Source organism: Genypterus blacodes, unplaced genomic scaffold (genome assembly GCF_046128005.1).
Source record: "Genypterus blacodes isolate CSIRO-AG114 ecotype Tasmania unplaced genomic scaffold, CSIRO-AGI_Gbla_v1 ptg000076l_1, whole genome shotgun sequence".
In the NCBI taxonomy this organism is placed as follows: Eukaryota; Metazoa; Chordata; class Actinopteri; order Ophidiiformes; family Ophidiidae; genus Genypterus; species Genypterus blacodes.
The window spans coordinates 827,305-844,919 of NW_027466885.1; the positions used below are offsets into that span (position 1 = coordinate 827,305).

At 40.7% G+C, this 17,615-nt stretch overlaps 2 protein-coding genes across 2 annotated transcripts; one reads left to right on the forward strand and one right to left on the reverse strand.

Annotated features, from left to right (window-relative positions):
• On the forward strand, positions 1-5,080 carry lancl2 (LanC lantibiotic synthetase component C-like 2 (bacterial)). The gene is made up of 9 exons (XM_076158319.1): positions 1-165; positions 520-637; positions 766-973; positions 1,075-1,222; positions 1,465-1,611; positions 1,759-1,941; positions 2,471-2,647; positions 2,861-2,933; positions 3,852-5,080. The coding sequence occupies exons 1-9, from the start codon at positions 1-3 to the stop codon at positions 3,926-3,928; spliced, it is 1,296 nt and encodes a 431-aa protein (XP_076014434.1). The 3' UTR covers positions 3,929-5,080.
• Positions 5,081-6,353: 1,273 nt separating this feature from the next.
• Positions 6,354-14,227, reverse strand: LOC143006974 (collagen alpha-1(XXI) chain). The gene is made up of 23 exons (XM_076158352.1): positions 14,094-14,227; positions 13,760-13,896; positions 13,347-13,466; positions 12,811-12,927; positions 12,490-12,676; positions 11,992-12,157; positions 11,584-11,806; positions 11,243-11,416; positions 11,087-11,164; positions 10,984-10,995; positions 10,703-10,780; positions 10,556-10,609; positions 10,106-10,159; positions 9,907-9,960; positions 9,760-9,813; positions 9,517-9,570; positions 9,013-9,063; positions 8,531-8,563; positions 8,142-8,279; positions 7,896-7,950; positions 7,386-7,580; positions 6,928-7,005; positions 6,354-6,706 (listed from the first exon to the last, which is right to left on the reverse strand). The coding sequence occupies exons 1-23, from the start codon at positions 14,209-14,211 to the stop codon at positions 6,519-6,521; spliced, it is 2,418 nt and encodes an 805-aa protein (XP_076014467.1). The 5' UTR covers positions 14,212-14,227; the 3' UTR covers positions 6,354-6,518.
• Positions 14,228-17,615: the final 3,388 nt, after the last annotated feature.

Consider the following 17,615-nt stretch of genomic DNA (forward strand, 5'->3'; position numbering starts at 1 on the left):
ATGGGAGATAACGTGTCTAAGCGACTGAATCTGATCTCGGTTACAGAGACAGAAATGGAGGAGCGCTCTTTTCCTAATCGTTACTCCGATTGGGACCAAGGCGTCCACACATCCACTCCGGGGGCAGAAGAAGAACACGATGAGCTAATTGATTTAGAGGGAAAGGTGAGATGTTTTGCTGTCGTAGCGATGTTCAATAACTAAGCTAATGTAGCTAGCGATTTGGGAGCAGGTGTTCTTTCTTGTTTACATTTTTTTCTCTCTTTAAAGGGCCGTTTAGGTTAAGGTTATGTTAAGGTTATGTTAAGGTTATGAAATCCATTTTGAGAAATCTTTTAAGGTCGATGGAGATTGATGGACAGTGCTCACTAAGCGCAATGAAATAACATTGAATCACCAAATGCACTTAGCATAACACATTCACAACATTAATGATATTGACTGAATCTAGTGGTAAACGTTGCCTTTAGGGATTACTGTATCTGAATGTAGTTAGAAAATTCCTTGTCACCCCTGCAGGTGAGTGGAGCCTTTAAGAAGAAAGTCCAGAACAAGATTAAAGACCTCCTCCAGCAGACGGAGGAAGGTCTCAAGACTGCGGACCCCCATGACTTCTCCACATACACGGGTTGGACAGGTGTGCAACGTTTGATGTTTGGTTTGTGCTGACCATTGTAGGGGATTTGCAATTATAATTAATAAAGCTCACACTGTCTGAATTCATCTAACTAGACCAAAACAATCTTCAATCTTCAATTCCTACAGGCATTGCTTTACTGTGTCTGCAATTGCACCGGGTGACCCATGAGGTCTCCCACCTGAACAGGGCCCTGGACTATGTGAAGAGGGCACTGAGGACCCTGAATGGCCGCAAAGTGACATTCCTGTGTGGAGACGCAGGGCCGCTGGCTGTGGGTGCTGTGGTCCACCACAAACTTGGCAACACGGACGACAGCAAGGAGTGTCTTACCAAGTAGGTGACTGAGGTTGGGTTCATTGTTGTGGGTAAGGCACATTGCTTATTACATTGTAAGGGGTTTAGAGTGAGTGTGTGCGTGCGTGCGTCTGTTGCAGGCTTCTCCAGCTCCACAGGTTAGTGCTGAGTCCAGACAGTCAGACTCCAGATGAACTGCTGTATGGCCGAACAGGGTATCTTTATGCCCTGCTGTATGTAAACAAGGAGATTGGAGCTGACACAGTGGATGAAACAACCATTGCCACGGTACTGCCATTTAACGGACAGATTTTTTACTACTGTAGTAGATGACGTATAGTTTTTATGAAGCATTTTAAGGTGAGGTTTCTCTGTACGACTGGTTATATTTTTACTACTTACCCACAGCAAGATACAGATTAGTGTGGCACACAGCTACAAGGCAGAATTTATCTTGATTGATTGTAAGCAACTGCATGGTATTTAACACTTAGTCTCTTCTTGCAACTATTTTCCCGTCCTGTCCTAAGGTGGTGACAGCAATTGTAGAATCAGGGAAGAACCTGTCAGCGGAAGAGAAGAAGACCGATCGTTGCCCTCTGCTCTATGAATGGCACAAGAAACAGTACATTGGTGCCGCCCATGGTCTGGCTGGTATCTACTACATGCTCATGCAGGTAATAGAGATGGATGGGTGTAAACATGGGTCAGCTATGAGTGGTAGGAAGAAGGAGCGTATGGACTCTCTTTTTTCAGAAATAAAGTTTTACAATTTGACAAGTAGTAATTAAAATAACCAAGGCTCTCTGTGTTTCAATTTCCAGCCAGGATCGAAGGTCCAGCCAGACATACTGTCAGAGTTGGTTCGTCCAAGCATCGACTACGTACGTCACAAGAGGTTTCGTTCGGGTAACTACCCATCATCCCTCAGCAATGAGACTGACCGCCTGGTTCACTGGTGTCACGGATCACCCGGGGTCATCCACATGCTGATTATGGCTCACAAGGTGACAGAGTGGTTTCTTTTCTATCTTTCTTTATTCGGATACCCATTAGCAGGTGACCATTTAGAGATAAGGGAGAAATCACATGCGAACACGTCTATTGGAAATTTGTCTTGCATGCCCCTCTAACACACACACACACATGCTTTACAGAGGGGTCAGCGCGGGGCAGCCATGATATGGCGCCCCCGAAGCAGTTTTGGGGGTATGGTGCCTTGCTCAAGGGCACCTCGGCAGTGCCCTGGAGGCAAACTGGCAACTCTCAAGCTTCTAGTCCACATTCTTGGTCAGTACGGGGACTTGAACTTGCGACCCGGCTATCTTTGCTATCTTTTCCCTATCTTAAGAGTTGGTGTCACTTAGCTCTGATTTTAGGAAATTCAGACTTCTTGATCATTTCCTAACCGCGTTCAACCATTTCTCTGATTAATGAATTTCTTATAGTAAATACAGTCTAATATCAATGCACACTTTTTTTGAACCACCTTATGTCCAGGCTTGGTCAATTTCTTGTCTTTTTTTGTCTTTCCAGGTGTTTAAGGAAGATAAATACCTAAAGGAAGCTGCAGAGTGTGCTGAGGTGATCTGGCAGCGGGGCCTGCTGAGGAAAGGTTATGGTATCTGCCACGGCACAGCTGGGAATGGTTATGCTTTCCTTTCCCTTTACAAGCTCACCCAGGAGAAGAAATACCTGTACCGTGCCTGCAAGGTAAGAACAAGGGTTAGGAGTAGCATTTTCTCTGATTTAACAAAAGAAGACACAGAACCACATTTTTACCAGCTTGGCACAAAACTGTATAACTTCTGTAACTTATGTTTGTGTATTTTGTGTGAGCCAATTTACTCATCAAGCACAAGCATAAGATGGTGGTAGATCTGTAAATACAAATGTGTAGATCCATTTATATTGCCTTCCTTCTAGTTTGCAGAGTGGTGTTTGGACTACGGGACCCATGGCTGCCGTGTCCCAGACAGACCCTACTCTCTCTTTGAAGGTGCTGTATTAATTCAACTTTTCACCAAATTAAAAATATTGATTTGGCATTATTTTACAATCCTCTCTTCAATCAGTGTAATAGTTTCGTATATATGTATTATTTTCTCAAAGACTCATTTTAAAGCAGACTCTAAGTATAGAGTAGTGTGGCTGTTATAATGGAAGAAAACAACACTTGCAACTACCTAACATTGTTGTTGAACTTCTAGTTTTCAGAGGATTTCCAGATTTTCCATGTTTTATCAGCTTAATTGTAGGTTTATTATGATCAGAACTTTTAGGAGGATTCCTCCTGTTTCTCCTCCTATTTCTGCTCTTTGAATTGCCTCTCGGGATTTCTTCCCTTTTTCCTTATATATTAAGGTTTTTCAAGTTTTTCCTTGTCTTACTATAACACTTTAGGGTTAGGGTTAGGGTTTGGGTTAGGTTAGTTGGGTAAGGAACCGTCTGTAGTTGGGGGGCCTATAAAGCCCTTTCAGACATTAGATTTGATATTGGGCTAACAAATAAACTTGACCTTTACTTAACTATTTACATTTATTTTTGACTGTTAAGTGATTTAGGAAATTATTACTTTACAACGATGTTGTATTTGTTACATCAATTTTCTATTGACCAATAATGAACACCTTGAGAGAGGGTGTGAAACACTGCGCTGTATTACAACTATTAGCAATTTAGTTGTTATTTTAAAATAAGTTGACTACTTAAATTCAAAAGGAAAAATGTAACTTTTGCACAACATACTTGGAGCATTGCATATAATACCTTTATTGGTCTCGTGTTACCCGTTTCTAGCAGATAATTAAAGGTTTAGCTTTTTCTTGCTTAATTTGACACATTATCATAAACAGAAATTTTGAATGGCACCGATGCAATCTCTGGCTTGTAGTCATGGATCATTTGTTTGTGGCAGGTATGGCAGGGACCATCTACTACCTTTCAGAAATGGAAAAACCTGAAGACTCCTGTTTCCCTGCCTTTGAACTTTGATAGTTCAGATGATGAACTGAGGATGCTAAAGGAGAAAGTAGAAAAGGGAAAATGAACTCGTCAAATGAACAAAAGAAGCCTTCATTCTTTGCTTTCCATCGATCAATAAGACATGTGAAGCAAATACAGTGTCAAACATTCCCCTGGATTTCATACTGCATAAATATAGTCAGAATGAAAAAAGGTCATTTTTGTTTTTGCGATGTATTTAATGGATATTTGCCAGACGTGAAACAGGAAATGTCAGAGTAACTCCTTTTTCAGTGCCAGTGCTAAAAGATGCCACTAATATAGTATTTATTAGCAGTATTTATTAATAAGGGAACAACATTGTAACATTAATTTATTTCAGTAATTCAATTCAAAATGTGAAACTCTCATATATTATAGATTTATTACACTCAAAGTGAAATATTTCTAGCCTTTATTTGTTTTAATTGTGAAAACTCTAACTCTAACTCTAAACTCTAATCAACTTATTAACTCCAATCACCTGTGAAGGTTTCCTGAGCCTCTAAATTGTCTCTCAGTTTGGTTCATTAGGCGACACACTCATGGGGAAGACCACCGTATTTTATTTTATTGAGCTGCCTCTGTATCCTTGTACCACTTTCTACTGCTTTTTTGTATCTTACCCAATGAGGGGTATTTAATTATATTGGTATTAGTTTTGCCTCCCTCTCTCCTCAACCCAGATTCTGTGGGAGAACCTCTTATCTTGTTTCTCTTCTCTCACCTCAGCAACTTTGTTTCTTTCCTTTTCTTTTTACCTTTGTTCTTGTCAGTGCCTGTTGTGTACATATCGCATGTTGTTGCTGTCGTTGTGTCCCTTCCTTCATGCGCCTTTTCATGCCACCTGACACCGTTTTCCATTAATATACAGCAAACTTACAATAGTGATATCGAAGTCTAAGAAACATCAGTGATGTCATCTAAACTGGCAGGGAAACGGTTATATCACTAGAACTGGCGAAGGTTTTTTATTTTATTCTCCTTACATTTCTTCCTTGTCCATGTGTGCGACTACATAGTATTATCATTTTTGGTTTTGGAAATGTGGTTATTTTGCTTGTTCATTTGTAAAGTCTTGACTTGAATGTTTGTGTGTATGTTTGTTTGTCAATGAGCCTCAATAAAGAGCACCGAATTGGAGATCTCTTGTCAATGCTCTTTTAAGGCAGCTGATGCTCTTCTCTGCAGCACACCTGTTGGATTTCTCACATCCTCTCAAGGTGATGCCTGCGTTTCCCTTAACTTAGGCAGTTTGCCTCTGGAAAATGTCCAGCTGAGGAATGGGGTTACCAACACAAGCAAGTTTTCTCAGTTTGATACACACCTATGTGATCGTTTATTCACATTCGCCAACACACAACAAGCTTACATTCCCATAACTCCCGCATTAATACGAAAAATTAGCCTTCACTCCCTTATAGGGGAGCCCGTTCATGTTTATCTATGTAACTGCGAGCGTAACATACCATAACCCACCCGACCAATACCTTTTGGCAAATTATGTCCTTGTGTCACTACAATACTGTGTATCAGGGTTTCACTGCAATCTATATATGCCCAGTTCCATTCAATTTTGAGCCTTTTTATTATAAAATTATTTTACAGCAAATTTAGTAAAAGTAAGCACAACAATACCAACATCCATTTTAAGCCTATAGCACACACAATGATACACACAGTGACATTTTGTTGTTATCCTAGACAGCATCAGTATAAATAGCAATCTTTGCAGAAGCATAATCATATTACAACATAACACGTGATAGTTTTCTCTTATTTAAACAGTGTATTCAGTGATGCCAATCTATATTCAACCCTTTTTAGTATGAGGAAAATAACGCTTTCCAATTTTGATTCAATATAGTTATTCAGAAGATTCTGACTCAAATTTCCGAACTCTTCTTTTTTTCAGTGTGGCCCTAATCCTAGTTCATATCTCTGAGACAGGGCTGCTCTCGGGGCAAAACAACTTGGTGGTTGTAATCTAAACCTACATTGCTGTGTTCTTGCTTCCTTCTTCAAGAAATTCCCAATATATAGACATTGACATCAAGCTGTTTTGTATGGGGCAGATTCAGGGTAATGTCAGCATCTGTCATGTGTTGACAATGTACACAGTTTCACATTGTTTAGTGTACCTATTTTTCATTTGTGAATGCAATAACAAAACATGCTACTGCTTGTCCTACAGAAATCCTGTCTAGTTATTAAATGTTAGCCTACCAGCAAACACTAATAGTGAAGAAACACTGATAAGGAGGTAGTTGCTCTTAATAAAATTATGAATCCCAGTTTGTTTGGTAGTTGGTTGTATAAATATCCATATAACTTTGCATAACTGCATTTGTTGCTGCTGATTTAGTGAGAGTGGAATAACGCAGTAAGCTCAGTAGCTGAGCTAATGGAATCATGCATGCTACAATCATGAATTAGTTTCATTTGTACGACTACTGGCTTAATTGATTTTGAGATTTCAACTTCCAATTATATCAAAATCTACTCAGTTCACTCATAGAAGAGCCATCAATGTCACTTCCTGGACTTAGCCAATAGTGGCCTCCTTCACCTTCATATTCACTCAGATGTTGGGTCCCTTGCTGAAATTATCCCTGATGTGGTAGAATTGATAACACATCGAGACATCACAAAATCCTGGTGTGCCTGGGCTGCCCCGTTTACCAGGATCTCCAGGTGGTCCAGGGTTACCAGGTATTCCTTGGCTTCCTGCCTGGCCGACTCCATCAGAGCCACGAGGTCCTTGAAGTCCTGCAGTGATTAGGAAAGTCATAGACAATGACTTATTATTTTGAGATGCGGCTTTGGCGGTGTTGTTGAGCTTATTAATTCATTGATAAGGGTTTTAAAGGTGATAAGATGCTCAAATATCTGTACACCTTCAAAATCAGTGAAGAATTTAGACTTTTTAAAAGACAAGACCATAATTCCTAGTGACTTTGTAACTTAATTATTCGTAACTTTCCACCTACCTGTCTGCCCAGGTGGTCCTGGAGGTCCGTGGTGACCTTCTCCTTGGGCGCCCTTAAGTCCTCTTGGTCCCATGTAACCTGCAGACACAGTATGTTTAGTTTTACAACATCTCTTAAGCTGTAAACACCTGAAGCTGTTGCACCCATACCTCCACCTGATTTGAAGAGCCTACAGGTTTTCATGAAAACTTCCAAATTTAATTTCAGAAAAAGGAGATAGATTTATAGAAGGTCCTTGAACAAACTAGTCTTCTTTTCTTTTCTTTTTGGATTTTACCATCTCACAATTGCAACCTGATTGAGCAGCTAGCTCCACATACTCTCTTACCCGAAATTGTTATCCTATAGGGTAGGCTTGGATATTCCCCCCACCTTGCCAGTATAAAGCTATAATGATAATTTGGTTCACACACACACACGCGGTGTGTTTAGAAAATGTAAAGTGAATGCCAGATCACCTTTGTGGCCTGGATGTCCCCGCTGTCCTGGTGTTCCTGGGTAACCCTGAGAGCCAGTACTGCCTGGGTAGCCAGCAAGCCCCATGGAACCCTTCTGTCCTGGCAATCCTGGCTGGCCTGGGGGTCCCTTAATGCTCTGACAGGGTTCACAACTTGCTGGGGGAGACAGGGTCTGGAACAGTGCTGGAAATTGGCCTACATGAAACCGCAAGAAGGTATCCATTTATAAAGTACATCAAAGGCCATATCGAAATTACTTCCATCAGACTGAGTAGGAGATAGAAATTGGAAATTTCTTCAGATACACATTGATCAATAACACAATTGTGGCACTCTTCATAGAAAGTTTATTGAGTTACATTGTTTAAAAGGTAGTGATATGTAATCTTAAGTTGTAATTTATATTACATTACGAAAAGAAGTTTAAATGAAAGCAATTCCTTTGACACAACCTTTATGGTAGGTACAATTCTCAGACCTTGGTTATACTGAGTGATAAAACAGACTTACTTTGTAGTACAGCAGCACAGAGCTTCATAAGATGTTCATCTGAGGGAGACTTGGCCTGAAACACACAATTACACCATGACTAAGCTAAGCATTGTGTAGTTAAGCATATCTACAGATTTACAGGATTTTCTCAATGCCCCACTCTATATTCACAACCACCCACACAAAGACACTCCCAAAATTGAAGAAATACAAGTGACCATAACATTTTATGCGTTCACAGGCAATGGTTAGGAATATACTCACTGGTTTCCCAGGATAGCCTGGTTGACCTGGATGGCCAGGCAACCCGTCCAGGCCAGGAAATCCCCTTGGACCCATAGCACCCATGTGACCTACGTCCCCATTTTTCCCTCCATTCCCCTTGGGACCCATGTCCCCCTTCTGAAGAAGCAGGACCCAGGACAGATCATTTCATGTTAGAGAATAACCTATATACAAAAATGATTCATGTACACACACAGTGGGGCCCAAAATCTGAGACCACATGGAAAATTTTGATTTTTTTCATGTAGACAAAGTGGAAGCAAAGTTTGAGGATTAACATTCTACTAAAAATTGAGTGAGGACATGAAATGAAGAGGACATACTTATGATAATTCACTATTTCTTAGTCAAATTTGGAGCAAACAAACCTCTCCTATCCATCCTCTGGGTCCAACTTCACCCTGATGGATGAAAGGAAGAAAATGGAAACATTGGCGAGACCAGAGAAAAAGATAGAGACAGTCAGAAACTTCTGCTTACATATCAAAGGCTGCAACAATATGATTGTAGAACAAACCCTAAAGAACAATGTGATTATAGAAGCTAATCGGAGAGCAGTGTCGAGCAGTAGCAGCAGCAATCAGCGTAAATCGTCTTAGAGCCTGTCTTTCCCATCATTCCCTAAAAATACTCATACGCATTAGAATATGTCCACACATTGTACATGTACAATGATAAGTTTCCTGCACTGGTTTCCTGTTCCTTTCTCATTAAATTTAGGATTTTGCCTTGACATTGTGACATTTGTAAATAACAAAATTGAATGTGTAAGATCATGGCTAGGTGAATAAAACTGTCGAGAATGAAGAAATGGGAAATATTGGGTTTGATCCCTGTTTTAATTTCATACCTTTGGACCGTTGGCACCTGGCAGCCCTAAAAAGCTTGAGTCCCCCGAGCCCTGGAATGGTGAAAGATATTGATACTTACGGATCACTGCATAAGAAAGCAAGTGGCTCAGTGACAGACCTCAATGTGATATTTCATAAACTGACCACTTATGTCCCACTGGATGCAAAATCCAAGTTACAGATGCAGACCTAAATAGATGAGGTTCTATTTCAGGTGCATGTGTCATTTATATTTTTTTTTAAATAAAAAAACAAAGATTTTGTGGGACATTCTACGTTTTTAAAATTTGAGCATGGCCATTTGGAAATTTGTGACAATTGACCCAAAGAGAATTAGCATTATTTGTATTTTGCTTGATGTGGCTGGGTTGTAGTCTGGTATAATCTTTAATTTCCTCAACATAAGTTCTCATCAACAGACCTCCATTCTCAAGCTTCGTCATCCAGTCAGTTATGGTAGCTAATGCACACGCTCAAGAGTGTTACACAGAACTAGATTTTACCATTGCTGCAGCTTCTCCTGGAGGTCCTGGCTCCCCTTTCTCACCAGGAATACCCTGCATAGGACAAATATGAATGCCAGTGAATGAACTACTACATATTTAAGAGCCTCAAGCCACATTTTATGGTTCTTCATCTACTTCTTGTAACAGACATCAAATCAGCAAAGGACACTCACTATAGCAGAGGAGAATTCACTTACTGATCTTCTCTGCATTAACATTGATATATCACAAAGTACTCACCTTGGGACCTGGATGTTTGGGTTCTCCAAGCAGACACGGCTCCCCGGCGTCTCCCTGAATAGAATAGAACAGATGTAGTTCAGTAGAATCAGGTTAATGTAAGAACTTGAGTGTCTACAATAGTGCAACACTTATACAGCATGTTACTTTGTTCCCTTTCAGACCAGGTTCCCCTCTCTGTCCTGCTGGGCCACAGTCACCCTGTCCATATGGGGAAAGACATTCATTCTGAATATGTAAACAATGTAACACATTTGGTAGAAGTAGGAACGGTTCCTAATGCCACTGTATAGTATAATAATATACAGTGAGTAACGTGGCTATTAAAGGTAGATGTGCTCTTTACCTTTTCTCCTGGTAATCCTGCAGAACCAGAGTCTCCAGGTTTCCCATTATTGCCCTAGGAAGTGATTCTGAATCTGAAATGGATCCTTTACACGATATTTAAATTGCAACTGGAGCTGAAACTGTTTCAAAAAGCTTCAATCAAATAAATAGTTCATTATTTTTTTAAGGAATAAGTATTCAGTCAATTAATGATTACTCCCGAGCCTGGCAGTAGTGAAAGGGTGTATTGCAATCAGTGGCACTAGTTTGTTTCTCTGTCTGTTAAAGGTGAAGGTGATGTATTGAAGGCATATATTATGGATTAGACATTTGTATATGACTATTCCTGGTGATAATTATCGTCTCTGAGTGCATATGTAGTTTATTTTGATTTAAGCTTTTTGATGCAATTTAGGCTATGTATCCAGACGCGTTTCCTACATGGTGTGGATAAGACAGCAGTACTTACAGGTTTACCTTCAGGTCCTGGCAGTCCTCCTCTCCCCTTCTCCCCTCGAAATCCCTGTAGTATTAGAAACACTCCATCATAACAATCCATAAAGAAATCATTAGAACGCGTTTCCAAAAAGAGTATCCAAATGGGTGGGTTGGTTACCATGCCTGCTGACGGGCCATGCAGGTCTAGTCGTCCTGTCTGGTCTTCCACCAATGTGGCTCTTCGATTCAGAGGACACTGAGGAAATGTAAACAATGTAGACGATGGCAGCAAAATTTGCAGCAACACAGTAACATAAATATAGACATTAAAGATGTGCTGAGACAATCTTTGCAAACAAGAATCATACTATTTCAACTCTACGATCAAGATATTTTTGATATTGTAGTTATATTTACATTTTCTTGAATCATAGCAAACTGGGTAGAATCAGCACTTACCCTTTCATCATTCTGTAAACGATAAGAGATAGGACAAAAGAGAAAATGAGTGTTGCATTATTCAGAATAAACACAATGTGGTCGATGATGGTGGAGATCTTACCACAGAGAAGATCTCACAGGCTGTTTCCCTCTCGCTCTGATGAGGATCGCAGTACAGACGCAGTTTCTGAATCTCCACCTGAGTAAAAAAACAATGGAAGCCCGTTCTAATTGCTGCTAAGTTGCACGTGTTTTAAAAGGAGTGATTTGTACTCACAGGCACGCTGATATCTGTTCCTCGCCTCTTAGCCACCTGTGTCTTTCCACTGATATAAATAGGCTCCACCGGTTCCAACATTACTTCTTGGATGAGGTGATCATCAAGGAAACTGGAGACTTGGCGAGGCCTCACCAGGAGTTTGAACTGATGCCAGCGTTCATCAAAGAGGGCCTGAGAGAGAGAGAGAGAGAGAGAGAGAGAGAGAGAGAGAGAGAGAGAGAGAGAGAGAGAGAGAGAGAGAGAGAGTATACAACTATACAGTAAGTATAATGGACGCTAAATTATATGATTGGTCGAACATTAGAATTGTTTTGATGTTTTAAATAGTGAAGCCCAACCTGAAAGCCCGTCCTGAAGATGACACTCTGCTTCTTGTTTGTTTTACTGGTGGAAGTGAAGGTGACAGTCTTGTCCTTTCCACTCAGTGTTACTGCAACCTGGATGTTATTATCCTTAGATAGCACTCTCCAAAGGTCAAAGGTCAGTTTGCTGGCAGATCCCTTCAGGCGCAAGGTAGCAACAAAGACATAGGATGGAGGGAGGCCTTCTGGGAAAATCTCCCTGGTATAACATGTCACATTATCAGAAATGCACAATATAAACATTTTACATTTGTATTTTACAGATAATTAATTAAAAAGTCCATATTAGATAAAGCAATGAATTAATGACAGATATTTGAGAACTTAACAGTCTTTTGTTTGCATTTTAGGAACATGCACATTTGCTCTGTGACCAAAGTCTACCTTGTGTTCTCAGTTATATCCGTAGAGGCAGTAAGAGCGTAGGCTGCCGTTGACATCAGAGAACCCGGAATCTTCAGGCCCTTCATCTCAATTTTCATACCCACCATCAGCTCAAAGCCTTTCTCATCATGAAATGCCACTCGGATTCGAGTCGGACATACGGACTCTGGAAGTAAAAAGTGTTCATTCCGAAATGAATAAATAATAATAAAAGATTTGTTTCTGTGTTAGAGAGAGATAGAGAGAAGGAAGGAAGGTTGAATTATTATTATTGTAGTTTTTTCGAAGACCCTGAGGTAAAATAGGCAATATGAGGTACAAGTAGATTGAAATACAGCAGAGAACCACGGCCATTGGAGGTTGTGAGAACATGGCACAGTAGTGTGGACGTGTGAAACGCTTTAAACAAAAGTGCTTTACAGAAAGTCACTTGAAAATGAAAGTTACAACTAAAATATCAACCATGAACGATGAATCAACAGATTTAGACATTCTGACCTTCACAGAGCTTCTCCTCCATGGACTCTCGGATACGGTCAATGGTGGTGTAATCTTCAGCGTACAGGACATAGCTGGATGATGGTTTGTTAGCGATAGATACCAACTCCAAGGGGGTGACCTCACTGCCAACTCCAACTGCGAATACTGTGATGCCCTGGGCTTGCGCTTGCATACTGGCATCAACCTAAGCAACAAATATTGTGCTGGTTGTTTACATGTGAAAATAAGTGTGTCACCTTCATTATTAAACATTCAATTTGTCACAAACATCAAATGAACCGAAGCAGAACTGAATTGAAACATGACAGTGTATCATACCACATCATCTTGGGATTTGCCATCAGTTATAACGACAGCGATGCAGTTCTTCACTTGGCTACTTCGCCGGGAGGAGGTGAAGACATGGTTCACAGCAAACTTAATGGCCCTGCCTGTCTAGAAGACGAAAACAGCTTCCGTCAAATTGGAAAACAGCTAAATACTGTGAAGAATCTTGTGTGTGGATTGGTCTTTGGTCATTGGTCATTATATGAACAAATTAGAAGGAGACACACATCTTCAAATTTACCTGGCATTCAGGGATGGACAGAACAGAGTCTTTCATTAAGAGGCAATTCTGGTGGCCTTCCCTAAAGAACTATGTCCTGGGCTTCGGTGCAGCCTGTATCATCTCTCTCTGTCTAAACATTAACTACAACCAGGCTCCTGCTGAATTGCTGTGCCCTTTACTTGCAGCTGGTTACATGTGCATCCTTCTTTTTATACATGCAGAGGCAGAGAAAGGAGACCTAAAACTCATCACTCATCACCTCTAAGTTATAGCATTTCAAGGGTTTAAGAAAAAAATGTCCAACCTGTGTGTTGCCTCCAAGGTAGACAATGTCCTGGATGGCCTGGATGAGTTCAGGTCCACCCTGGTGTTTCCCCAGAGGAATCTCCAGACGAGGGGTGTCACTGTACTGGACTACAGCCACCTAGTTTAGCAGTTAGAGTAAAACTAGTAAAGGTGTAGGGTAGAAGCGTTGATGCTATATAAGGGTTGACTTGAATTCTTTGAGGTAGCAAAGCAGCATTACAAAAATGAACAGATCTGAATTGATCATTACAGCTTGGAATATGAACGTACTGATCTAAAGCATTTTTTTATATAAAGAAGAATGCTCGCAGTGTTTCCCAATAAATAATTAAATTACAATCTGGAGTTTATAACCCACTGTGCACAGATAAGATAAGGTGAAGTTTGATGGTGTGATGCATTTTGTAGTACCTGTGTGTAGTGGCTACTGATGTCAAATCTGCTGGTGATGTTAATAAGCCACTGCTTTGCTTTGTCGAAGTCTGAGAGGCCCACACTCCCAGAGCCATCAACTATATATACCAGGTCATTTACTGCCGTGCTGCAGCCTATACACACACACACACACACGCACACACGCACACACACACACACACACACACACACACACACACACACACACACACACACACACACACACACACACCGAAGTAAACATCAAAGTAAAACATGTTGAACACACAGAATAATATGGATTTCGATTTTGTGTGTCCTTGTGTTCGCTTGACAACTGTATCATTCCTACCTGCTCGACCATCTTCATCCCCTACAACCTCCACCGGGATGAACAGCACTATTGTTGCAAGACTCCATAATGACCACAGCATCATGGCTCTGTAGGAGAGTGAGTCGACTCTGTCCATTCCTATCTTCCCTTACCTGAAAACAAGACTGATTTGAAGATACAAAACAAAACAAAGGGTATTAGATATGTGCATTACAGAAACATTACATTTCATTCTTAGGGTGGCTTCAGTCCAGAGTTAGATATCTTGACAACTTGTGACCAAATTGCCTTGACATCATGAACAACTGATCCCACCGATCTCTCCTGTCCTGGTGCCGTCAGGTTGAAATTGTCCCTTGACACAACACTTAGTTCATGTGTACCTTTACAGACTGTACCTGGATATTCCTCCTAACCTTTTCTCTAGCACAACCATCAGGTGCAAGATAAAGAAATATCAGACCCTCATCTTTGAGAACCAACACAATGGATGGAAAGCCTGGAAACTGGCGATTGAAGTTGGCTGCAGAGACAGGGACTAGTGTGTGCGTGTGTGTGTCTGTGTGCAGTAGTGGTGGTGGATGGGGTGCTTGAGGGAAATTTCACAGACTGTTAAATCACCGCATCTGTCTTTCATTCGCCGCTGTTCCCACAGTTGCTCTCCCCTACTCCCTTACACTTGTAAAACAGATTAATTGAGGCTTTTGCATGTTGTGCCATGCGACTAGGAGCATGTTTTTTGGCGGGGAACTGTTCCTGTGTTCTTTTTGCAAAGCAAACATGCATCTACCACAAAGCCTGACCAGTGACAATAACAACTTCAGTTTAGCAGTTTGTACCAAATAAACATATGGCAGGTGCACAATGTGAGCCCTGTACAGGTTCAATAACATGAGTCTTATGTGGCAAGTCCATCTGGATTCAATGCAAGGACTCCAGTTCAGCGTTCTTGGGGCAAAGTGAAACTTGGCCACAGGATACGTTCTGAAAGACACGGCTTTAAATAGAGCCTAAACTGTGGTGACTACATGTCCCAAATACTACAACATAGCCTCCAAAACCGCCCTCTATTTAAGCCAGTCTTGTTCCATGTATCCTAGCAGCTTCTGTATTTTCTGTACTGGACAATTTGTGCATTTCAACCCAACAAAACCCCATATTTACATATTTTAAACAGATGACCTGTGTCGCTTCTAGCTCTCTAACATTCTCCACCTATTCAGAGTTGTGTTTGTCATTGAATTAAACTTCCTCAGTCAGCAAACCCAGCTTCCACAAATGGGCACGAGTGGACTTTGCCCCCTCAAAACAAACTGTGCCGTTTTAACTACGTGACTACCCACCATACACATAGATTCAAAGTTAATTTAGCTGCAGTTGATGTGAAATCTCATCAGCGGGATTTGATCACACACAATAAATAGCACATAGGCGTAGCCCACAGCTAAGGCAATTCACAACCATAATAGATAAAAGTAGCACAGTGTCCTGCCCCATGGCTACATCAATTTGCTGGTGTTACATGTATTACTCTTTAGAGATGATTTAAGTATACCCTCAGAACCCTTTCTCACAAACACACACACACACACACGCACACTGAAGGCAATGATGTCGCAGCAAGCAAACAATACAGTACCTACAAACACAGACAGTCCTGTGGCACATGGAGTATTCTCCCAACACCATTGGTAGACATTTGGATACATCTCAGAGACTGGGGCAGAACACTGAATGTCTATCCTTTAATTTGGATAGAGGTCAAAAACTATGCAAACCACTGCACGAGCCACGAGCAAACATAAAATAAACTTCTTTCACAAGCTCTTTTCCCGGTTGGGTGTGGAATTTATCCAACAAGCATTGAGAGACTAGTGAGACGGGACATCACTAATCTAGGGACACTTCTCAGTCACAGTTCCCAGTGTTTCAAGATTGTACTTAGTATTTTCTAGTTTAGTGTTTCCAAACCTGCAAAAACTGGCCAGACTTTCTGAACACGTCTGTCAATGCTTCCTTCTATGCACAAGTCTTTAATTTAAGCCATCCTCTTTATTACAGAAGTGTTGTAGAGAGGTGAGTTCTGAAGTTAAATCCCACCAAACCTCCTGCTATATTTGGCAAACCAGCACTGCAGCATTTTAACCACATCCACTGGCATCAGCATCAAAGGAAATTCTATGACAGGCAGATGTTGTCGGGATTGCTCAGGCCTTTGGTTGATTGATGAAACAACTACTTAGATGTCAACACACACATAATCCGAAGCTTGTATAAGGAGCCTTCATGTAACTACACAACATTTCCAACTGATGTTGTATGGGAATATTTGATCATTGTAACAAATTAGTTGGTATAGAGACTGGCATCAAATGATTTTGTCCATCTCATATGATTTATGAAGACTCCTCTTTCACTTAGTTTAGTTGAGTTTGTTTGGTTCATTTTTTCATGGTCCATATAAAAAACACACAACCAAATGACAAATATAAGTGCTAACCCAAAAATGTTGTCCTTGTTTTTTGGTTATCCTGACAATCGTTCACTTTCTCATCATGTTTCGTGGACAAATACCTAACTAGGAGCAAAAGTTTAGTGGTAGGAGACAGAGAGCGACGAGTGTTTTCTTAAGGCAGAGGACCTTGCTGACCTATAATCAGTTTGAGTTTGATGTATGCAGTTAGAGTGTATATTTAGCTTGTCTTCTCTTTGTCCAAACTGCCGGTCACTGGTCGGCCCACCATCCTGACATGCTCACATATAAATCTAAAAAGACAGTTGGTGTAAGTTCTGAATACATGTATAGATAGAGAACATGCTGCCAGTGATGTGGCAACAAACAACATCGGACAAACCAGCAAACCAGTGACAAACAGCAATTACATTTTAAGGAAAGAACGTTATACTTAAAGCACAACTTATATATTATAATTTGTGCTGAAACTATTTCCACATGAGAAACATTACTACTGTTCAGTTTGATACTGCAGGTACATCAATTAACATGACTTCAACCTCATACAACTACACTAACAGTAACAACATGAACAACATAAAATCCATCAGCGCATAGAGTAATGCCTTACCTTTCTGTTTCAGCTGCGAGTAGGGAATAACAGATATCATTTGAGGGGAGAAGGAGAAAAGAATGAATTCCTGCCTGGGTAGTGACAGTCCTTACTCTGGCTATAGTGGGAGTGGTGGGAGTGTCTGACTAGCCTTTATAAATTGTGGCTAAACCACAGCATGTGACATGACATCTGGACTCTCGCTCTCTCTCTCTCTCTCTCTCTCTCTCTCTCTCTTTTCCTCTATGGTCTGATGCTGGTGGGAGCACGGGAGTGCCCCTCGCTGACAAACATCACATCTATTTGGGTGTATCAAAAGGACTTTTAAGACCTGCACACCCAAATGTCCTTTCTTAGTTTTGTATTAATACAACAGTATACTTGTAAGTTCAGGATAACCCTTATCCTAAAAATATACATAACATTTGGAAATGCAAGCAGACAATGTCCTACGAGATTCTTTCCGTATAGT

Coding starts and splice junctions, on each gene's coding strand:
- lancl2 (XM_076158319.1), top strand. CDS start 1: ATGGGAGATAACGTGTCTAAGCGACTGAATCTGATCTCGGTTACAGAG. Junction 166..519: donor TAATTGATTTAGAGGGAAAG/GTGAGATGTTTT, acceptor TCACCCCTGCAG/GTGAGTGGAGCCTTTAAGAA. Junction 2,648..2,860: donor ACCTGTACCGTGCCTGCAAG/GTAAGAACAAGG, acceptor CCTTCCTTCTAG/TTTGCAGAGTGGTGTTTGGA.
- LOC143006974 (XM_076158352.1), bottom strand. CDS start 14,211: ATGGACAGAGTCGACTCACTCTCCTACAGAGCCATGATGCTGTGGTCA. Junction 12,677..12,810: donor GCAAATCCCAAGATGATGTG/GTATGATACACT, acceptor TTTGTTGCTTAG/GTTGATGCCAGTATGCAAGC. Junction 9,814..9,906: donor CTGGTCTGAAAGGGAACAAA/GTAACATGCTGT, acceptor TATTCTATTCAG/GGAGACGCCGGGGAGCCGTG.